Source organism: Carcharhinus amblyrhynchos, chromosome 7, assembly GCF_965287045.1.
Source record: "Carcharhinus amblyrhynchos chromosome 7, sCarAmb.v2.hapA, whole genome shotgun sequence".
Taxonomy (NCBI): Eukaryota; Metazoa; Chordata; class Chondrichthyes; order Carcharhiniformes; family Carcharhinidae; genus Carcharhinus; species Carcharhinus amblyrhynchos.
Window position 1 is genome coordinate 78,582,140 of NC_137330.1, and position 24,746 is coordinate 78,606,885.

At 42.8% G+C, this 24,746-nt stretch overlaps 1 protein-coding gene across 1 annotated transcript in view; it reads left to right on the forward strand.

Moving 5' to 3' along the window:
* Positions 1-16,709, forward strand: part of LOC145345514 (four and a half LIM domains protein 2-like) — a 76,312-nt gene extending 59,603 nt beyond the window's left edge. The window contains exons 2-6 of the mRNA XM_080193339.1: positions 2,640-2,814; positions 3,188-3,362; positions 8,635-8,804; positions 12,513-12,699; positions 15,958-16,709. Of these exons, the coding sequence (XP_080049465.1) occupies positions 2,659-2,814; positions 3,188-3,362; positions 8,635-8,804; positions 12,513-12,699; positions 15,958-16,109 (840 nt within the window). The 5' untranslated portion in view covers positions 2,640-2,658 and the 3' untranslated portion in view covers positions 16,110-16,709. The remainder of the gene's footprint in view (positions 1-2,639; positions 2,815-3,187; positions 3,363-8,634; positions 8,805-12,512; positions 12,700-15,957) is intronic.
* The last annotated feature ends 8,037 nt before the right edge of the window (positions 16,710-24,746 follow it).

The window sequence follows — 24,746 nt, forward strand, 5'->3', positions numbered from 1 at the left end:
TTCATTGGTCAGAATATTGAATACAGGAGTTGGGGTGTCTTGTTGAAGTTGTACAAGACATTGGCAAGGCCACACTTGGAATACTGTGTGCAGTTCTGGTCACCCTATTATAGAAAGGTATTATTAAACTAGAAAGAGTGCAGAAAAGATTTACTAGGATGCTACCGGGACTTGATGGATTGAGTTATAAGGACAGGCTGGATAGACTGGGACTTTTTCCTCTGGAGCGTAGAAGACTGAGGGGTGATCTTACAGAGGTTTATAAAATAATGAGTGGCACAAATTGCCTAGATAGTCAATATCTTTTCCCAAAGTAGGAGAGTTTAAAACTCAAGGGCATATGTTTAAGGTGAGAGGGGAGAGATACAAAATGATCCAGAGGGGTAGATTTTTCACACAGTGGGTGGTGAGTGTCTGAAACAAACTGCCAGAGGTAGTAGTAGAGGTAGGTACGGTTTTGTCCTTTAAAAAGCATTTAGACTGTTACATCAGTAAGATGGGTTTAGAGGGATAAGGGCCAAATGCAGGCAATTGGGATTAGCTTATGGGTTTTAAAAAAAGGGCAGCTTGGACAAGTTTGGTTGAAGGACCTTTTTCCATACTGTAAACCTCTATGACTCTAAATGGGTATTTTCTGGTTGGTAATCGGTTACTAGTGGCCTTCCTTAGGGATGAGCTTTGGGACCGCAATTGTTTACAGTCTACTTAGATGATTATAAACATGAGGGGAAACTAAAAGAAAAAAATTATAAAAATGGCCAAAAAAATTAGGTAAGCTCTTCAGAAATTATATCAGTTACTAAGAGTGCCAAGCTGATAATATGAGGCTATCAAGGGGCAAATTGTAAAATACAGTTACAAACGTAAACTTCCCCATTCACAACTAATGACTTTTTAAAAGGTTAAATGATAGAGAATTAATCTAAAACGAATATAGATAAGTGAGTGAACAAGAGTTTGGCAGATGGAGTACAATGTTAGTAAATGTGAGGTCATCCATTTTTGTAGGAATAACAGCAAATGGACTATTATTTAAATGGTAAAAAATTGCAGCATGCTGCTGTGCTGAGGGACCTGGGTGTTCTTGTGCCTGAATCACAAAAGGTGATTTGCAGGTGCAGCAGATAATCAAGAAGGCAAATGAAATTTTGTTCTTCGTTGCCAGAGGGATGGAGTATAAAAACTCTGCTGCAGTATAAGGTACTGGTGAGACCACATCTGGAGTATTGTGTACAGTTTTGGTCTCCTTACTTGAGAAAGAATGTACTGGCACTGGGGGAGATGCAGAAGAGATTCTCGAAGTTGATTCTGGAGTTGAGATTTGATTTGATTTATTATTGTCACATGTATTAACATACTGTGAAAAGTATTGTTTCTTGCGCAGTTTACAGACAAAGCATACTGTCCATGGAGAAGGGAACAAGAGAATGCAGAATGTAATGTTACAGTCATAGCTAGTGTGTAAAGAAAGATCAACTTTATGCAAGGTAATAAGTCCATTCAAAAGTCTGATGGCGGCAGGGAAGAAACTATTCTTGAGTTGTTTGGTACGTGACCTCAGACTTCTATATCTTTTTCCCAACAGAAGAAGGTTGAAGAGAGAATGTCCAGAGCGCATGGGGTCCTTAATTATGCTGGCTGCTTTGCTGAGACAACAGGCAGTATAGACAGAGTCAATGGATGGGAGGCTGGTTTGCGTGATGGATTGGGCTACGTTCATGACCTTTCATTATTCCTTGCAGTCTTGGGCAGAACAGGAGCCATACCAAGCTGTGATACAACCAGAAAGAATCCTTTCAATGGTGCATCTGTAGAAGTTGGTGAGAATCATAGCTGACATGCCAGATTTGCTTAGTCTTCTGAGAAAGTAGAGACATTGATGAGCTTTCTTATCTACTGTGTCGACTTGGGGGTACTAGGACAGCTTGTTGGTAATCTGGGCATGTAAAAACTTGAAGCTCTTGACCCTTTCTACTTCGTTCCCGTTGATGTGGACAGGGGCATATTCTCCTTTACACTTCAGAGGGTTAGCTTATGAGGACAAACTGAGTAGACTGGGACTATGCTCATTGAAATTTAAATGAATGACAGGGGATCTTATTGAAACATATAAAATTATGAAGGAATAGATGGAAGCAGGAGGTTGTTTCCACTGGTGGGTGAAACTAGAACAAAGGGCATAACCTCAAAATATGGGGGAACAGATTTAGGACTGAGTTGAGGAGGAACTTCTTCAGGATTGTGAATCTGTGGCATCCCCCGCCCAGTGAAGCAGTTGAGGCTACTTCATTGGATGTTTTTAAGCAAGGATAGATAGATTTTTGAACAATAAAGGAATTAAGGGTTATGATGAGTGGGCGGTTAAGCGGAGCCGTGCCCAGGAAAAGATCAGCCACAATCTTATTGAATGGTAAAGCAGGCTCGAGGGGTCAAATGGCCTAATCCTGCTCCTAGTTCTTATGTTTTTATGTTCTAATAAGACGATGGTGCTTTAACTTTGAAGAGAAAAATGTATATCTTTTTATTTGATTCCAAGAATGCATTAATAGTACCTCATTGCAAAGGTTTCACTTCCTGTTTGGCTGAATGCTGAGCAGAATTTCACCTTTCATTAAGGATCACCTTTTTATTTCACCTAGGAAGTGAAAGTTAAAGATCATGGGGGAACGCTTCGATTGTCATTATTGCAAGGAGTCCCTCCTTGGGAAGAAGTATATCTTGCGAGATAACAATCAGTATTGTGTCAGATGCTATGAGAATCTATATTCTAATATTTGTGAAGAATGCAAGGCACCCATCGGCAGTGACTCCAAGGTAAAAGTGTTCTTGGGTTAATGAAACAAAAGCATTTTAAATGTGCCCTAAATTATTAAACATACCAAATTAATGTCATAAAAATTAATAATGGCTTTGTAATAGGCTAACTTCCAGACTGGCAGAAAGCCACAGAAATGTGTAAGTAGCCACTAAACATGTAAATATGAATATAATTCAGAATGTGTTAGAATTACATTTGAAGATAGCTATTGAGGTCAATCCCTTACTTATGGCTAAAAGTAGATCTATGTAACTTCAGCGCCGTGCAATTGTTGTAATTGGTCATGCTGAATATCAGAAACACAATTGTAGTATATTGTAATTGTAGTATACACTCACAAATGTATTTCCCTTCATCATCTCCTCCTAGGATTTGTCCTATAAGGATCTGCATTGGCATGAAAAATGTTTCAACTGTGCTAAATGTAGCCGCTCTCTGGTTGAAAAAGCTTTTGCTGTCAAGGATGAAAACCTGCTGTGTACTGAGTGCTATTCTAACGAGTACTCCTCAAAATGCTTCACCTGCAAAAAGACCATCATGCCTGGTAAGAGTTGGATTTTCAACCAGTTTATAATTTGCATTGTGGTCCATTTTCATTTCCTTTGAAATTATCCTCTTAATTGTCCCCCAAATAAGTTTGAGGTTGCCGCTTCCTAATTATCATAGCAACACTAAATCAGACCATTAATCATTGTTCACCTTCGTGTAGCTGACTTGTTCTCACAGTGAACAATATTTCCGTTAACTATCCTCACCTCTTCTAGTTAAAAGGTGTTGCTATGGAAACCTGACATGCCTGTGCTTTAGCAAGGTATGTTGAACACTTCTCAGGTCTCCTCCCCTGGTGACTTCTTCCATTACAGTGATAACTATTTCAGTGCTTTTTCATATCTCGCCAACCTTCCTCCTGACTTTAATTTCTGTGCGTGGTAGCTTCACTGCACAAGGCGATCCCTTTACAACAGACACTTAGCCACAGCTGCACTCATCTCAAAGTGAACATTGTTTGTGTCTTTTTGTCACACAAGGTACAATGCTAATTGTTGCATAGCTGTGTATCCATGCAGCTTAGAGGTATTGGCCCTCACCCTCATTTGGAGCTCTTCATTCATTATACATCAAATTTCCACAACTCCCTTCCTTTAATGTAATCTACTTCTATCTCTCCTCCTCTTTACTCCCCACTGCGAGTGAGCAAAACACTAACATCATTTAAAAGCCTACTGTCTCCCCACAAATACTTCTTCCCACCCATTAACAACTAAACTTGCACTCATTATTTAATGAGCATCTGAGTCTCATTTGTCAAAACTTGTTTTCAGGCAAATCAGATAGGATTGAGTTGGCAGTAATAGACCTTCTCCTTAATGGTCCATATCTGTCTGTGCCAAATACCACAAAATTAAAATAGAAAAAATAAACACAAATTCCACAATATAAGACTTATTAAAAATAGTAACAGAGATGTGGAAATAACTTCTGGGTGATAATTAGATTGTTAAACTAAGCTAATACATCGTTGTCGTTGTCTTTGAATTTATCTCAACATCTAAAGAGCCATCATTCAAACACACTTCATACCGAAACATTTTAGAATAAAAGCCACTAAAAATTAAATCCCCACAAGTGGTTAATTTGTTATAAAAATAAGCACTTAGCCACTTATAACATCAAAGACAGATAATCCTTTAATTACCTCTTAAAACTGTTAAGCCGCAGGGCTTGTTTATAATTTATCAGTTTTGAAACTCAGCCAAATATTCATAATTCATTTAACTGTAAAAACAAACCCTGTGAAACCTAAGCAATGGAGTCTATTGAAATTGAAAACCAGATAGCCTTTATGTGCTAACTTATACAAGATGAACTATCAAGCAAGCATTCCAGGAGCAGGTGACCATAAGACAATGGGACCATATGACATAGGAGCAGAAGTATGCCATTCAGCCCATCGAATCTGCCATTCAATGAGATCATGACTGATATGTTAAAATTCCACATTCCTGCCTTGTCTCCATAATCCTTGATTCCCTTCTTGATTAAAAATCTATCTCAGCCTTGAACATACTTAACAACACAATCTCTACAGTAAATTCCATAGATTCATTACTCTCTGAGAAAAGAAATCCCTCCTCATCTATGTCTTGAATGGGTAGCTACTTACTCTGAGATTTTGCTCTCCTACAAGAGAAACAACCTCTCAGCATCTACTCTGTTAAGCCCCCTGATAATCTTGTACGTCTCAATCAGGTCACCTCTCATTCTTTAAACTCCAACAAGTATAGACCCAATCTACTTAACCACATCTTATAAAAAAATCCCTCCATACCCAGGATCAACTGAGTGAATCTTCCCTGGACTGCCCCCTTTTCCCTGTATGATTCCCAAGTAACGCCTCTTTCCCTCCACCTTGTCCAAGACCTTCCCCACCATTCTGACCTCCCATCCCAGTCCACCCCTCTCCTCTGCACATCACCCCTACTTACCTTCTCCCTTGAAACACTCCCTTTACAAAAGGGGTCATGCCTATCTTCTCTGTGCCCCAGTTACTCTGCGCTGATGCTGCAGTGGCATGCTTTATTACTTCTGTCTCATCTAGCCTGAGGGAGAAAGGTTGGACAAGATAGGGGCTTTGAAATACCACTATGGGTAAATCCATCCAGATTTGCAATCTGCTGGAAATTGTTTGAGGAAGTTGCAGACCTCTGTATTTCTAAATGCTTTGTTGTTAAATCCTTGGTTAAAGTCAACAAGCTTATTTGGAATCATGAGTTTTCGGAGCGCTGCTCCTTCATCAGGCGAGTAGCAGGGCAGTGAAGGAGCAGCACTCCAAATAAACCTGTTGCACTTTAATCTGGTGTTGTGAGACTTCTTACTGTGCCCACCCCAGTCCAACGCCAGCTTCTCCACATTAAATCCTTTATAACGGACTCTGAATGGAATTTGAATTAGTCATAGGGTCACAGAGGTTTACAGCATGGAAACAGGCTCTTCGGACCAAATTTTCCATGTCGCCCTTTTTTTTTAAAACCCCTAAGCTAATCGCAATTGCCCCCATTTGGCCTATATCCTTCTATACACATTTTACCCTTGCCTTTTAAAAGATAAAATTTTACCTCTGGCAACTTGTTCCAGACACTCACCACCATCTGTGTGAAAAAATTACCCCTCTGGTTACCTTTGTATCTCTTCGCTCTCACCTTAAACCTATGCCCTCTGGTTTTAGACTCCCCTATCTTTGGGAAAAGGTATTGACTACCTAGCTGATCTATGCCCCTCATTATTTTATAGGCCTCTATAAGGTCACCCCTCAGCCTCCTATGGGCCAGAGAAAAAAAGTCCCAGTCTATCCAGCCTCTCCTTATAACTCAAACCACCAAGCCTCGGTAGAATCTCAGTAAATCTTTTCTGCACTCTTTCTAGTTTAATAATATCCTTTCTACAATAGGGTGACCAGAACTGTACACAGTTTTCCAAGTGTGGCCTTATCAATGTCTTGTACAACTTGAACAAGATGCCCCAACTCCTGTATTCGTGTTCTGACCGATGAAACCAAGCATGAGAATGCTTTCTTCACTACTCTGTCCACCTGTGTCTCCACTTTCAAGGAATTATGTACCCCGAGATTTCTTTGTTCTGTAATTCTCTCCAGTGGCCTCAAATTAACTGAGTAAATCCTGCTCTGGTTGAATCTACCAAAATGCGTTGTCTAAATTAAACTCCATCTGCCATTTGTCAGCCCACTGTTCAATTGATCAAGATTCTGTTGCAATTGGAGATAACTTTCTTCACTATCCACTAAGACACCAATCTTGGTGTCATCTGCAGATTTACTAACCATGCCTCCTATATTCTCATCCAAATCATTAATATAAATGACAAATAATAATGGACGCAGCACTGATCCCTGAGGCACATCACTAGTCACAGGCCTCCAGTTTGAAAAACAACCCTGTACAACCACCCTCTGGCTTCTATCAAGAAACCAATTTTGTATCCATTTAGATATCTCACCCTGGATCCCATGAGATTTAACTTTGTGCAACAATCTACCATGTGGTACCTCGTCAAAAGCCTTGCTAAGGTCCATGTAGACAACATCAACTGCACTGCCCTCATCTACCTTCTTGGTTACCCCTTCAAAAAACTCAATAAAATTTGTGAGATATGATTTTCCACTCACAAAGCCATGCTGACTGTCCCTAATCAGTCCTTGCATCTCTAAATGCCTGTAGATCCTGTCTCTCAAAATACCTTCCAACAACTTACCCACCACAGATGTGAGGCTCACTGGCCTGTAGTTCCCAGGCTTTTCCCTGCAGCCCTTTTTAAACAAAGGCACAACATTTACCACTCTCCAATCTTCAGGCACCTCACCTGTGACAATTGATGATTCAAATATCTCTGCTAGGGGACCCGAAATTTCCTCCCTAGCCTCCCACAATGTCTTGGGATACAATTCATCAGGTCCCAGGGATTTATCTACCTTGATGCACTTTAAGACTTCCAGCATCTCCTTCTCTGTAATACATAAACTCCTCAAGACATCACTACTTATTTCCCCAATTTCCCTAACATCCATGCTTTTCTCAACAGTAAATGCTGATGAAAAATATTCATTTAGGATTTCACCCATGTCTTGTGGATTCACACATAGAATTCAGTAAAAAAAATCTGGGATTAAGAATCCTTTGATGATTACGAAACCATTGTTGATTGTCATGAAACCCATCTGGTTTACTAGCATCCTTTAGGGAAGGAAATCTGCTGAACTTATCTGGTCTGGCCTACATATGACTCCAGAGAGACAGCAATGTGGTTGCTTCTCAACTGCCCTTAGGCAACTAGGAATGGGAAATACATGCTGGCCAGCCAGCAATGCCCAAGTCTCACAAATGAATAAAAAAAATTCTAACATTTCCCCAATGATAGAGGCTAAGCTAACAGGTCTATAGTTACCAATAAATAATAAGTCAAAGCTGGATGTTTCTTTTTCCGCAGTAAAATTGGCTAAAGTTACTTTTTAAAGTAACTGGGTTCTATTCTTTAACTCACATCAGCTTATAACATGAGAAGTATCAACAGTGCTGCCTTTACATTTGAATGCATTAGGGCACTTGTCCAAGGAATAGAGTACTCTAGTGCATCTCAACACTTACACAATGCTTATCAATGTAATGGTCAACAACTTACCTTTTCAAAACTGAGCCTCAGAATTAATCACTACAATTAAAATGCATCTACATTATGATGCTGCATATAAAAGTAACATCTAACGTTATCAAAACATTTAGCACTTACCTGTTAGAAATGTTTGACTCCACAGTAGACTTCCCCCAGTGGTCATGAGCTCTTCACCAAGATAGGGTTTTTAGGCTTCCACAGCACACAAAGGTAATGGGGGTGGTTGTAGTGGGTAGCGGTGGTGGGACTGGAGAGTGAGTTTGTTGTTGTGGTGGTGGAAAACACCAAGGTTTCCCATTTCCAGATGACATTAAAAATCTGGACCTGGCTGTTGGTTCTTTTTGATACAATTTATCAATTGACCTTCAATATTGATAGGTGTCCATTTGCATGATGAACATGGTTGCATGAGAATTAGTAAATTGTGTGATAAAATATACAACTAATGTTAAGAAATGAATTAATGAGTTTCTCCTTATTATTTTGGGGCGACAATGAAGATATCCCTGTACCATGCATACACATGCTGAACCGTGTATGATCCTGCATTCTGTAAGAAATGAAATGAGTCTGAATAAAATAATCAAAGTTCAATTTGTATTGCGATTAAAAATAACATTTTCTAATGATAGGATCTCGTAAGATGGAGTATCGGGGAAACAGTTGGCATGAAACCTGTTTCACTTGCAAACGCTGCAGACAGCCAATGGGAACCAAGCCTTTCATCCCCAGGGAAAGTGATAGCTACTGTGTCCCATGCTATGAGAAGCAGTTTGCTCAACACTGTTCATCCTGCAAGAAGGTACAGCATAGTTTTAAGATGGCCGTGTAATATCTTTTACCCCAAGATCATCCAGTGTTTAGTCTGCAAATAACATTGAGCTAAGCAGTGAAGTAGTATTCACCTCTGGGAAAATTGAGCAACAAGTCTCAGAAACATCACAAGGAAAATTTGCTTTGATGGCAGAATTTAATGCCGTCCCCGTGGCAGTTTTGTGGTGGGAGGGACACTTAATCAAGCAGGAAGGTGGCAGGTGGCTGCCTTCTGCCTTGGCCCTGACTCCATTTATGGTGGAAAGCCTCAGCAATAGCCAATTAATACTTATTTGAGTGTCACCTCTATTAAGTACCACCTATCATTCCACTTTCATGTGCAATTATACCTTTCAAATGCATTTTGAAATGAGGGCTAATGGAAACTGCAACTGCAGACCAATGGAATCGAATTCCAAATTCGTCCTAAAAGGACATGAGTTAAACCCAATTTTCCTCAGTTAATGAGGTTCCTCATGGAGACTTGTTACAGCAGGAAAAGATTCACAGAATGATGTACTGAGCAAGTCCACCTGAAATTGATTACTACTGAATAGGCATTGGCTGCCTTCTTGGTCCATGATGCAATTTCAGATCTTCAACACAACCAAAATTCAAGAAAATATAACTAAAACCATTTGGGGAGGTGGTGATGCGGTGATATTGTCGGTTTCATTAAGGGGAAGTCGTGTCTGACAAATTTATTGGAATTCTATGAGGATGTGTCTAGTGCGGTGGATAGAGGAGAACTGGTGGATGTGGTGTTTGTTGATTTTCAGAAGGCGTTTGATAAGGTGCCGCACAAGAGATTGTTACAGAAGGTTAGGGGGCATGGAGTTGGGAGTAGGGTGTTAGCATGGATAGGGGATTGGCTGTCAAATAGGAGTCAGAGAGTGGGGGTCAATAGGTGCTATTCGGATTGGCGGTTGGTGACTAGTGGAGTGCCCCAGGGATCGGTGCTGGGGCCTCAGCTATTTACCATTTATATAGATGATCTGGAGGAGGGAACCGAGTGTATGGTGTTGAAATTTGCTGATGACACCAAGATTGGTGGAATGGCAAATTGTGCGGAGGGTGTGGAAAGTCTGCAGAGGGATCTAGATAGGCTGGGCGAATGGGCCAGGAACTGGCAAATGGAATTTAATGTTGGCAAGTGTGAAGTTGTCCACTTTGGTAGGAATAATGGTGGGAAGGACTACTAATTACATGGCGAAAAACTGCAGCATGCTACGGTGCAGAGGGACCTCGGGGTCCTTCTGCATGAGTCGCAAAAACCCAGCCTGCAGGTGCAGCAGATGGTCAGGAAGGTGAATGGGATGCTGGCCTTCATAGCAAGGGGGATTGAATATAAAAGTAGGGAGGTCTTGCTGCAACTGTACAGGGCACTGGTGAGGCCGCAGCTGGAGTACTGTGTGCAGTTTTGGTCGCCGCACTTACGCAAGGATATTTTGGCCTTGGAGGGAGTGCAGAGGAGGTTCACTAGGCTGATACCGGAGTTGAGGGGGTTGAGCTATAAGGAGAGGCTGAATAAACTAGGCTTGTACTCGTCAGAGTTTAGAAGAATGAGGGGAGATCTCATTGAGACGTATAAGATGATGAATAGGATAGAGGTGGAGAGGCTCTTCCCGCTCAGAAAGGACAGTAGGACTAGAGGGCACAGCCTCAAGATAAAGGGGGGGGCAGTTTAGAACGGAGCTGAGGAGGAACTTCTTCACTCAAAGGGTGGTGAATCTCTGGATTCTCTGTCCGTTGAAGTGGTGGAGGCTGCCTTGCTAAATATATTTAAGACGCGGGTAGATAGGTTTTTGATAGGCAAGGGGATTAAGGGTTATGGGGAGAAGGCGGGAAAGTGGAACTGAGCCACTTTAGATCAGCCATGATCTTACTGAATGGCGGGGCAGGCTCGAAGGGCTAGATGGCCTACTCCTGCTCCTATTTCTTATGTTCTTATGTTCTTATTATCACAGGACTAGTAATCCAGAGGCACAGGGTAATGTTCAGGGGATGGAAGTGCCTAAAGATAGTCATTCTCTGAAAGAGTCTGAGAAACTGGCACTCTCACCTTACTAATAATATATCTGTATATGCATAACTATTTTCTTAAAATCATTATAAAACATGCTTTTCATGGAATCTGTAGCCTCCAGGCTCTCCCACATTAGATTTGGGAGGTAACCCAAAGATTTGCTGGGGAATTCCTCTTGGAAATTCCCAGGTAAGGGTTTACACAGCAAGTGTCCAGAATTGCTAAGTTCCCCTGGACAATCGCTCTGTGCTGGGAGCCATCTAACAAAGCAATTTAAATCACTCACTTTGGAGGGTTCTATCACATGTTGTGCTAATAGTTACTTTGAAAAAAAATGAGATGAAATAAAACCCATTTTGAAGTTCAGTGTAATTATTTTTAGTGCCCAGACAAAGCCCTGCACAGGACACCTTCACAATCCCTAGCCCCCAGGGGAAGCCTTCACCACCCACTGACTAATCACTCACTATATATTCCCCACCTCTCAATGCTGTCCCCCCACCTCCAAGACACAGCTACATAGAATTCCCACTCCAACCCACAAGCCCAACTCATACTCCCCTCCAAATCCCCAATCCGATTCATCCCCCACCCCACCTCCCTGATCAAAATACCCCTCCACCCCTCTTGACATTCAAAGCCCAAACCTCCCTGATGCTCAAAACCCCCACCCCTCAGACATCTTCCCCACCCCCAACAATTGCCCTCCCCCAACATGCCCCATCAATCCAGTCAGACGCCCCCCCAACTCAATCACCCCAACTTGACATCTGAATCACCCCAACTTGACATCTGAACCACCCCGTTCCGACATCTGACTCCCTCTCATCTCCCCCGCCATCAATGTCCAACCTCCCCACAACTACCCAAATCCCATCCACTTACCTTGGACACGTACCTGACCCTGGTACGTGTCCCAATTTTTATTGGGCCCTTTAAACCAGTAAAACCAGTATGCCAACGCCGGCATATCCACATCATGCCCTTTAAATCAACCAGCTTTATGGCAGCCAGTGCAGTAGAAAAGGGGCCTGGCCTCCCTGAGGTCGACACTGCTGTACTGCACTGTGGGCCTGCGGGAACTCTTTCACTGCGTGCCCTGTGAGCTCTGACTAGTTGAGGCTTCAACAAGAGTTGGTAAGTGCTCTTTAAACTCTTCTAATTATAGGGGACAATCACTTCCTGATGCTCATTGGAAGCTATGGCCCCCTGAGTCTGTAATAGTGACATCTGAGACCAAAAAATTCTTCTGACTAAGATCAGGAAGAGATAGTTGGAATTTCTTGGGCAGGTAATAAGAAATCATGATTTAGAAAGCCTGATGCTAATAGAAAATATCAATGGCAAAAAATAATCAAGGTAGATAAAGAATGAATTTTTTAAAGAACCTCATAAACCAGATGAATGTACTAACCAAGGTGATCCACACCTCCAGAGCAAGATTATTATTGAGGATCAGAGTCACCAATACTTGTTTGGGGGATGGTACCTGAAAGAACCTATGATTAATAATTTATTAGAAAAAAGATCCATCAACACAGGAAGTTGAAGTACTTACAGGTCTAAGAAAACGTAATAGTTATTTTGTATACAGCAAGCTCTAAAAGACAAGAATGATCAGTTCATTTATTGATTTCCATAGACTATATTTGTTTTAAACATGTTTTCCAGGCAATAACCACTGGAGGGGTGACTTACCATGACATGCCATGCCACAAGGAGTGCTTTCTGTGTACTGGATGCAAAATGCAACTGGCTGGTCAACGTTTCACCTCCAGGGATGACTTCCCATATTGCCTGGATTGTTTCAGCAATCTCTATGCTAAAAAATGTACAGCCTGCGGCAAAGCAATCGCTGGTGAGTCAAAGTATGATTATAGGCACATTTTTTTGCATTAAAATAGACTCCGATTAATAAGATTTCCAGAATATAAGCAAAGATCAGTACTTCTGACAATCTGGAACCCCCTCAGAATTGCACTGCAGGGTCAGTAATAGGAGGCTGTGGGAAGTCACTCTGCTTCGGCCACCAACAGCAGAACCTGGGCTGTGGTTTGTCAGCAGGGGACAATTAAATGGCTGACCCCAGGTCTGCTGTCTTATTAAGGACACTGACTCACTTGGTAGAGGTGGCAGCCCAATCAATGGTTGTTCAGAAACGCCAGTCATAACACTGCTGGTGATGACCATTGTAGGAACTGCATTCAGAGGACGATGGTGCTTAGATGGCTGGACAGCTCAAAGACAAGTAAGTAGCATCTGTGCCAGGCAGGCAATCCCCAGAAATCAGAGTTGTGGTGGTTAGGGGAAGGAGGGGATGCTGAGTGAAGGTAGTGACATTGTCTGGAGGCATCCATTGTCACCAAAGGATCTCTCTGTGGCCCATAGAGTGCTCGAAAAGGAGGCCCTTTCAAGACTTGGTTCACTGGATGGTCTCCCAACATGGCTGCAGGCCCTCCCAATGTGGGAAAATCCCAGGGGATGTGGGAAGAGGCTCTTAATTTATCATTTAAATGGCGCAATTGGGCTTCCAACTGGTAGTCTGAATGCCAACTTTCCACCTATTGGAGAAATGGACCGTCAGCAGGAAGATATTGGGCACATTACCTAACGCCTTCCTACCATTTTAACAGCCTTCCTACTTCCTAGTCTGTCACCAGTGGGCCTGGTAAAATTCTGGCCTACTTTTTCAATTCATTCTGTACCCAAGTACATACATATATAAAGATATGATAACACATACTTAAGCTAAATGTAAACCAAGTTACCGCACAGCTCAGAATCAATGGGCCTGATTTTACCATCGCATTGTGCCCATTTCCTGGCGCAAAAACTTGGTGAAGTTGGGTGTGAGGTGAATAGTATGATCCACGCCCACCTCTGTGCTGATTCCCCCTTTACCAAGGCCCAAAAATGGCATCAATCAGGACTGCACCCAAAATGGGCACAACGTCATTTAAATGCATTTGTTTGCATTTAAATTGACTTAATGGGCTGGATGTTCAACCTTACGGGCACTTACCCCTTTACCACTACACTCACCCATTCAGAATCGGGGTGAAACAGACATGCTTTTCAAAAGTCGGATTAGGGCACTCCAGTTAGTGAGGAGGTAAGTGCCAAGCTTCTGACAGCTCTCTGCTTGAGATCAGCGGGTGGGGGAGAGGTGCGTCCGCTGCCACTCTGCCTGAGATCAGTGGGGTGAAGGGGGGGGTCTGCTTCCGCTCTATCTGAGATTCTGTTTGATATCAGTGGGAGTGAAAGGGGGTCCGTTGCTTGAGATCAGTTGCGGGGGAGGGGGGATCTGTTGCCATTCTGCCTGAGATCAGAGGGGGAAAAGGGGGGGTCCACTGCCACACTACCTGAGATCGGTTGGGGGGGAGGGAGGGGGGGGGGCGCAATCGATTTGGGTGGTGGGGGGGATAAGGGGGTCAGTAATGTGGGGTGGGGCAATGTCTGTAGGGGCCAGGGGGAAGCATTATCCGGCCCAGGAGGCACGTGGCGGGGAAGCGTTATTCTATTATTTTTTGCTACGCATGTTGAAGGCACCGATCGGAGCTGCAGGATTTCAGGTGCGTTAAGCCCCACCCACAGGCTTCTGCAGCACAGTTCAAACTCGCTGATATTTTTGCAAGCAGAGTGTGTATAGGGGCACCTGACAAATGGGTCTAAAACTTGGATCTGAAACACTCCCAGTTTCAATTCTGCTCAGCACTTGGAATCAAAATGCTAAAGTAAGATTCAATATGCTCGTTTCTGTGTAATTGAAAAGCATTCTGCTGGTTCCCACATGAAAATATTCCGCATGTGCTAAGACCTAAGTCTTGGATAATTATTCACATCTGCCAAATGTGTTCTGCAAAATGTTTGAACTTTTTTGAGTTTTCAGTAAAATTACTTTGTATCACGAAGGCACTAAATGCATTTCCTATCGAAAGACAATTTAGGAAGGTCGCATTTGAGACAGACTGTTGGTAGAAATATTGAGGCAAGAACTCGCATTTGTATGCATCCTCAGTACTTAAATAAATAACAAAGGAAATATGGTCACTGCAATAATTTATTCATAGCAAGGTCTTTTTTAATTCATTTTACATGACATGAGCGGCCAGCATTTTACTGCCAGTCCCAACTACCCTACATTTCAGAGGGAGAGGGCATTTGAGAGTCAACCACATTGGTGTGGGTCTTCTCATAGGTAGGCCAGACTAGGTAATGACAGCAGATTTCCTTAGGGAACCAGATGGGTTTTTTATTACAATCAACAATGGTTTTGTGATCTCTTTTAATTTCAAGTTTTTATTGAATTCAGGTTTCATCATCTGCCAGGGTGGGATTTGAACATGGGGCCCCCAGATCTTGCTCCAGATATAGGAAATGCTAGTTCAATGACAATGCCATGGCCTCCCTTAAGTCTGATAATCATGAACGAGCCAAGTGACTAAATAGTTTTAGTGATGTTGGGTAGGAATAAATGTTGGCCAGAACAGTGAAAGAGTTCTCCCTCAAATGGTGCCATGGGATTATTTTACAGGCACCCAAAAAGACAGATAGAGCATTGGTTTAATGCTACATCTGAAAGATATCAAACTCCGACTGTGCAGCATTCCCTCTAACCTGTGTGTAAACCTCTGATTCTGGGTCTTGAACTTACAGCATTCCCAGTAAACGGCATGAGTGCTCACACTGAGCCAAGGCTATCACCAAAAAGTAGTTTCACTGCTTTTGGGATAAAAGTCGTCCATTTTGTTTTGACAAAGTGCCTAGTTTTAAAGCTAAGTTTAATCATCCATTGAATGGTTTCAATTTTTATGCCTGGACTTGACTGATATTCAGGTTCTCGGTACATGACAAGCGCCGCATTTTACCCCAAATGCAGGAAGGGTGGAAAATGAAGGAGCTTGACTCCTACAGCAGCTTATTGATTGCCTTCACTGCAACCCAGCAACCACAAACAAATCCAGAGCTAAAATGATGGTATCTTCCCAGGTTTGCCGGGGCTACAGGAGGAAAGAACGTGTAGAAAAATCAATACAGTGATAAAGTAAAAGCAAGTTTGCAGCTTCATAAAAAGATCAGAATGAGAATATCCACTCATATCTTTTTCCTTACTCAGGGCTTGGAGGCTCGAAGTATATCTCCTTCGAAGATCGCCAGTGGCACAATGACTGCTTCAACTGCAAAAAGTGTGCCATCTCGTTGGTTGGCCGGGGATTCCTCACAAAACGAGATGATGTCCTCTGCCCCGAATGTGGTCGGGATGTTTAAACTGGGAAATCAAATCAAACCTGGATTTGGAAATAAATGGTAGCGCATTTACATAAGCCAAAACATATATGTAGCATTCAGTGAAGAATATAAGCATTCGTCACCACCCTTTGTCAGGCACTCAGATACAATTATGCAGATTTTGTAATCAGAAGAAAGCTACCATCAAAGATTTAGGGGGCGATTTTACCATTGCGTTGCATCCGTTATTGGGCGTGAAGCAGTGGTAAAGTGGGCTGTAAAGCGCTGAGCGCGACCGGCGCTGATTTTCATGACAGGCACCATTTTATGACCACCGGATATCTGGCGCAGTCAGCCTGTCGCTGGAAATGGGCAAGAAGCAGATTAATATACATAAATTTACGAAATGAAGATTTGCACCTGCTTACCGAGCCCAGAGCTCAATTGTCCGGGCGTGGCACCCATGTCCCCCCCTCCCTTTATGATCTCTCTGGGAAAGGTTCATGTCAGCGAGGAATAGCCATGCTCCCCATGAACAGGGAGCAGTCAACTTGGCCTCACTAGTGGAACCAGAGACCATTAAGCCCCTCCCCTGACGGCTGAGGGCAAGAGGAAGGGTGCCCCTTGGGCAGTGCCAGACTGGCAGTGCCACCTGGCACCTGGGCAGTGCCCACCAGGCAGTACCAGGGGTGGAGCTAATGGGGAGGGGCCAGTCGGGGCAGGGCCAATGGGGGCAGGGCCAATGGGGGAGAGATAATGGGGGGGAGGGGGCTTGCTGTCACTCTGCAGGGATCAGTGGGAGGGGAGGGAGGGAGAGGGGATCTGCTGCCACACTGCGATTGGTGGGGGGTGGGTAGGGAGGGAGAGGGGGCCCGCTGCCACACTGCGATCTACAATCGGTTGAGGGAGTGGGGGGAGTGCAGCAGGTGGTCAGCATGAGCTGTATCTTGGCTGTGGGCTCCCACGATTGCCAGGGGAGATAGCTGCTTCAGGCTGCCTGCAGTAGCAGGGGCCCGACAGCTCTCCCTTTTCTGTTAGACCCCTGCTACTGCTAATGTGCATGTGCAGCATCAGAGGCTTGCACATGCGTACTACCTCCCTCATGGCGATTGGAATGGGAATCAGATGCTAACAACCAATCTTTCCTTTCTGCTGAAATTTCAAATGTTGCAAATATTGTATCACTTGTCTCTGTCCCTTTGATTACCAGCTGTACAATAATGGAGATTAAAATGTGTGATTCAATATTGCATCAAAAAAGAAACTACCTCCCTCTGCAGACTTTCGGGTGCATTAAGCCCTGCCCAGTGGCTTCTGCAGCGTCAATCTGATGTGGCTCAAGATTTTGCAGGCAGAGGACATAATGAGGGAGGGGGTGGTCTAAAAACAGGCCTGAAAATGAGATCTGAAACACTCCAAGTTTCAAGTCTGCCCAGCACATGGAATGAAAATGGTAAAATCGCCCCGTTAGGGACCTCTGTGGCACAGTTTTCCCCTTCCCCAATAGCATATGGTACCAAGTCAAAAGGGTTTCATAGCATGCAGCAGCAATGATGTCAACAAGCAGGTAAGCAGCCAATCACATTCAAGTATTATAAAGACAAAATACTGCAGATGCTGGAAGCTGAAACAAAAACAGAAAATGCTGGAAAATCTCAGCAGGTCTGACAGCATCTGTGGAGAGAAAATAGAGCCAATGTTTCAAGTCTGGATGACCCTTCGTCAGAGCTAATGGTAAAGTATCCACACACTTCAAACTGAGGAGTTAAAAGTACTTAACATCCTTCACTATTGATTTAATTTTCAGACAGCGAAATGATTAATAGATTGAGATCAAAGCTAAAATAAAGGTAAGCAAACTTTAAAAATAAGTATTTTGAAAATACGTGGATTTTTAAATAATTCAGAAATTTCATGTTCCACAAATATTGAACTAGCTCCTCAGGTGTTTATCTGTAATTATAAAATTAGAGCTTAATTAAAAACTCAGTCATACCCTTTTCAACAAGATGTAATGCTGCTCCCAGCATTTCACTTCAGTGCAATGGGATAGACATCAAGGTTGTGGGAAGGCTTACCACTGATATTCTAGCCAGAAAGAGGGGTAAGTTGTGTGGGTACCAGAAACTGCTGTCAGTTTCAGTGGCGTAATAATGATGAAAGGTCACAGTTTCATTATCATTAATTATTATCACCTAAAAATCCGGCCATTGCGATTTCTGATCTAAGTTCTTTTTTGTTTATAGCTCTCAGCAGAACCATAACAAATCATCCTTGCAGACCAAGCTTTATTTCCTCTTGCTTTTAATGAAAGCTTTCTAGTAAAATGTTTTTACTTTGTTGAAGCAATCAGATAAAATATAACAAATGTAATACAATGCACAAGAAAACATACCTTCTATTGACTAAACAAAATGGGAAAACTGATATCATCACAAGAAAAAATTAAGTACACTGGAAAACTAATAGGCATGAAAAAATGCATATTAACCAGTAAGATGTGTTACAAGACTGATTGTAACATTAATGGCAATTACACAATTACTATTTTTGCTACAAATGGTTAGGTTTGGGAAATAATAATTCGTTTGGCACCAGACGTTTCAAGCAATCTCTTTAAATCAAGATTATGAGTGGGGATTCATTTCAGTGTATTTTGAACTTAAACTGCAGTGTAATGTGATTCTGACACACAATGGGATTTTCACATGAGATGCATTCTGTTGTATCTGAATTGGACATGAATGTTCGATTCTTTATTTCTGAAACTGCCCATTCTCAGATGCTGATTGATGGGGGGTGGGGGGGTGGGGGAGGCGAGCTGGTAAGGTTGCGCAAGGGGCATAAAATCAGGTTCGCATGGGGGTGGGGGGAGGGAGCGGGGGGGGAGGTGATATCCAGGAGTTGGGGGCCAATTGGCTGGGGAGGCCAGTGATCGTGGGGGCAGGGGGTATGTGGGGAAGGCGGGTAATATTCAGGTGTTGGAGGTGACTGACAGATCTCTCTGTTTTGTAGTAAGATTGTCCTCTACTGTAAGTTGCTGACTTTCCAGTGAGCTTAGGCAGCACCCCACCCCTAAAGATTGTGCATTATTTTTTGCACAGAGTGGCAGAAGATTGGACTTGTGGCCTTGCCAAAAAAAATCTGAAACTCTCCCATTTCCACACTCATTTGGGGCTTAAAATCTTTTGGCTAAGACGGCCCTGCCACCCCCCCCACCAAAAATTCCCCCCAACGTAAACTTCAACAATAAGAATATCATGCTTTCAGACGCCAGATTATTTTCAATCATAAGTTTATAACAAATACATTACACATGACTCTGAAATATGCAATAAACAGCTAGTGCAGCTGCACATCTCATCTGCATAAATTAACTTGTACTTCTGTATAGTTTTACCTCTTCTTGCCCATTGATGGGCTTTTTTAGTTATCAGACACAAAAAAAGCAATCCCACACCAGGATCAATGAAACTTTCGCAATATCTGATTTTGGAATCCAAATCAAAAAGCTGCATTGTACAATTGAGCTATAAGTCAGTTTTGAAAGTCATATGTCTGAATGTACAGATCCAGAATGCTGTCTTATATACTGTCTATCCCCTTTATTCTTATGGAACTCACACCTCTTTTTTCCAGATGTTCTTTTGGCATTAGATGTGGATTTAACAGTAAGAGTACACAGTCCTTATTAGTGATAGTAAATTGGGCTGGAATATGAAACATTAATTTGTGGAGGTGTCTTCACAAATTTAGAAATTCAATGGAATGTAAGAAATAAGCTAGAATTTTGAAATATGTAGATTTCTTTATTTAGTCTAGGCATATCCACAGGTAAATTATGTGAATAAATCATCTTTATTTGTGGGTTTGGTAATTTATGTATTTTTTTCTCTCTACTCAGAACCAGAAATAATTTATCTCTGTCTGTTCTATTTAAACATAAGAACATAAGAACATAAGAAATAGGAGCAGGAGTAGGCCATCTGGCCCTTCGAGCCTGCCCCGCCATTCAATAAGATCATGGCTGATCTGTCGTGGCTCAGTTCCACTTTCCCGCCCTCTCCCCATAACCCTTAATCCCCTCTCTTATCAAAAACCCATCAACCCGCTTCTTAAAAATATTTAGCGAGGCAGCCTCCACCACTTCAACGGGCAGAGAATTCCAGAGATTCACCACCCTTTGAGTGAAGAAGTTCCTCCTCAACTCCGTTCTGAACCGCCCCCCCTTTATCTTGAGGCTGTGCCCCCTAGTCCTACTGTCTTTTTTGAGCGGGAAGAGTCTTTCCACCTCTATCCTATCCATCCCATTCATCATCTTATACGTCTCAATGAGATCTCCCCTCATTCTTCTAAACTCTAACGAGTACAAGCCTAGTTTATTCAGCCTCTCCTCATAGCTCAACCCCCTCAACTCCGGTATCAGCCTAGTAAACCTCCTCTGCACTCCCTCCAGGGCCAAAATATCCTTGCGCAGGTGCGGCGCCCAAAACTGCACACAGTACTCCAGCTGCGGCCTCACCAATGCCCTATACAGCTGCAGCAAGACCTCCCTACTTTTATATTCAATCCCCCTCGCTATGAAGGCCAGCATCCCATTCGCCTTCCTGACCACCTGCTGCACTTGCAGGCTGGGTTTTTGCGACTCATGCACAAGGACCCCGAGGTCCCTCTGCACCGTCGCCTGCTGCAGTTTTTCGCCACGTAAGTAATAGTCCTTCCTACCATTCTTCCTACCAAAGTGGACCACCTCACACTTGCCAACATTAAATTCCATTTGCCATTTCCTGGCCCATTCGCCCAGCCTATCTAGATCCTTCTGCAGACTCTCCACACCCTCCGCACAATTTGCCTTTCCCCCAATCTTGGTGTCATCAGCAAATTTCGACACCCTACACTCGGTTCCCTCCTCCAGATCATCTATATAAATGGTAAATAGCTGAGGCCCCAGCACCGACCCCTGGGGCACCCCACTAGTCACCAACCGCCAATCCGAATAGCACCCATTGACCCCCACTCTCTGCCTCCTATTTGACAACCAATCCTCTATCCACGCTAACACCCTACCCCCAACTCCATGTCCCCTGACCTTCTGCAGTAACCTCTTGTGAGGTACCTTATCAAACGCCTTCTGAAAATCCAGAAAGACCACATCCACCGGCTCTCCTCTATCCACCGCCCTAGACACATCCTCATAGAACTCCAGTAAATTTGTCAGACACGACTTCCCTTTAATGAAACCGTGTTGCGTCTGCCCTATCAAGCAATTCCCTTCAAGATGCCTCGCAATTTCCTCCTTAATGACGGATTCTAACATTTTACCTACCACAGACGTTAAACTAACCGGCCTGTAATTCCCCGCCTTTTGCCTGGCACCCTTCTTAAACAACGGCGTAACATTAGCCGTTTTCCAATCCTCCGGCACTTCCCCGGAATCCAGCGACGTCTGGAAAATAACCACCAAGGCATCCACTATCACCTCCGCCATTTCTTTCAGAACCCTCGGATGCATTCCATCCGGTCCTGGGGACTTGTCCACAATCAGCCCCTCCAGTCTGTCGCGCACCACCTCTCTAGTAACAGTAATGTCATTAAGACCCTCCAGTCCTACCACCTTTCCATCGCTAACACCCGGCAAATTATTCACGTCCTCCTCCGTGAAGACAGAAACAAAAAAGTTATTCAAGACCTTAGCCATATCCCCATCCCCTACCACTAGGTCCCCTTTCTCATCCGCTAAGGGACCAACGTTCACCCTAGCCAGCCTCTTCCTTTTTATATATTTATAAAAACTCTTGCTATCCTTTTTTATATTAAGCGCTAGCCCAGCTTCATAGCTTCTTCTACCCTCCTTTATCAACTTTTTTGTCAATCTTTGTTGACATTTAAACCTTTCCCAATCCTCTTCTCGCCCACTGCTCTTAGCTACTCTAAATTCCTCCGCTTTTAATTTAACACTTTCCTTCACCTCCTTCGTTATCCACGGCTTATTACCTCTCTTCCTACTGTCCTTTTTAACCATCGGAATAAATTTCTGCTGAGCACCAAGAAAGATCTCCTTAAAGATCCTCCACTGCTCCTCAGCAGACCTACCTTCCAACGCGCTCCCCCAGCAGTGAGTGGAGAGACTTTCAAAGGTCATCACAGAGTACCCAACCTCTGACGTGTTCATGTAACCATGGTGTCAATATTCCTGTCAAGATAAGCTCCTGGTGGCCCCCATAATGATGATGGCAGGAAATCTGTCAATTCGATGTGGCCATGTTGAATGTCACAGGGGGTTGTTGAGTGTTTTCTGACATTATCTGCACTGTGGTTACCTGTCACCTGCCCAAAGTCCTTTTCGAATTTAGCAGTGACTATTTCACTCCCTAAGGAGCTGCGATTGGCAATGAGCACTGTGTAATTGTCAGCTAACTGCCTCACTCCATACCTTGTGATGGAGGTAAGGTTATTGATCAAGCAGCTAGTTAAGATTGTGGTGAGAACGTGGCTGTGTGGAACTCAAGGCTGTAAAGATTGGCCTCTGACAGCCATGGCCATGGGCTGTGATTAGTTTGACTCAGCCTACTGACCTTTCTTTTAAATGTCCCCAACCTCCTCCCCCCCCCCCACCCCCCCCCTCTTCCCCCAAAGTAACCACAGATCTGCTCAATGCCCTTAGTGTGGTCTGCAGTCTGCCAACCCTTAAGCTCAAGACAAGCTACTCTCCATTTCACTCTGCCAGGTCAGCATCATGGCTATATCAAGCTCTGAAAACAAATGGTTCTGACAGAAACCAAAATGGCTGTCAGTAAGTAAACTATTGCTGAATAGTGGAATTACTGATGACTCCTTCCATCACTTTGCAAATTATTTGATCTAAGTCGTGGGTGGGTAGGGGGTGGGTGGGAGCGGCAATTTGAAAAGGTTGGCATTTTATTCTAAACTGTGCTTATTGCTGTTCCTGACATTTGCTTTTACAATTCCTTTAATGAGGTATTCTTAGCTGAATAATAATCAGGGCTGGGCCAGGAGATCACAAACTGTGATAAATTCTGCTGTTGATGATGATCCACAGCACCTCATGGGTGCCCTGTCTTTGGATTGCTGGATCTGTCCTGGGTTCGTCCTACTTAGTACTGTTATCTGGGGCTTTTCCAAATATAACAACTGTGTCACTAAAATAAAAGTAGGCCTAGCACTGGGAGAGAGCCATGAGAAGGTTGTAATTGACAGACTAAATGCCCAACTGCCTCATTCCTGTCAGACATTTTTTTAGATATTACTACTATTAAAAAAAAGCTGTGATTTACAGCATATGTTGTGACTGACTGCCTGAAAAACAGCTGACACACATTTTGCAATTCAATACGTCTGTCCTATTGTGCTAGAGATTGATATAAATGTATGATTTCATTTCTTCTCTTATTCACTTTGGCAAGCGATAGCAGCTTAGATCCTAAACATCAAGCCTTGAATGTTTTTTTGATTCAAGCAAAGGGCACACACTGAAAAGTACGGACAGTTCCTCCTGTGAAAGCACTTTGTGATGCAGCACTTACTGCTTTTGAACACTTCAGTCATGTGATAAACAACGAGACATCATTTGTGTGATATCAGACACACATTTTGCTGTTACTGCTTGATGCTGTTGGGAAAATGTGTCGCTTGAATATGCTTGTTGTTTTATTTTAATTTTTGCCTAATTTAGTTCTGCAGAACAGAATATATCTCATTTAAAAGAATACCTGCTTTATTCCAGATCTGACTACCCCAAAGCTTTCCTTATAGTCGATAGATCCGCTTAATAAGTTAAAATATTTTGCATTTTAAGTGATGGATATTACGCATTAAAGGAATGTACTATAGAATGTTTTACAGTGTTAATTCACAGTATCCTTGGAAGCAACTAAACTAATGCAGTCTGAAGAACTGTGATAGGCATAAAGTAGTCAAGAATCATGCCTTGCTGTGACAAACAGTAGAGTTGATATGCTCAAATGTACTGTTTGAAGTGCAGCGTAAATACTATCAGCTGCATGTAAAGGAGGAACATTTTGTAAGGTGCTAAGATAATTAAGAGTGGATATAGTCTGTCAGATTAAATATTGTGCAATTGAAATTGTTGGCAAATTAGAGAAAAGTTATAAACTAATAAAATGTTAAATGCTTAAAAGATGTGTGTGTATTTCTCTTCCTTATTCTTTCCAATCGACAATTGTTACAATTGAATATATATTGTTATACCCAGCTGGGGAGGTTTGAGTGGCTCTTCCCATTTATGCCCTCTCCCCATTTGACCCAAACAGGATTTCCTTTGTTTGAAAAAGATATACTTGCAAGATCATTGTGTACTTAGCTGTTAATGATGGCATATCATATCCTATTTATAACGAACAAGATGGCGTATTCTTGAATTTAACAACAAAAGAGGTTAGCTTTATTATACATAAACCAATCAAAGTAAAACTAATAAAATACACGCACGCGTATACACACACACACACACACACACACACACACACACACACACACACACACACACACACACACACACACACACACACACACACACACACAGTTACAGATGGAGAAGCATAGGCTGACAAAGTTAGAGTCCATAAAATTTAAAAGGAATTCACAGCCTGTAGCTTGATGACCCAGCTGGGTTCAGGCTGAATCACAGAATGCTAT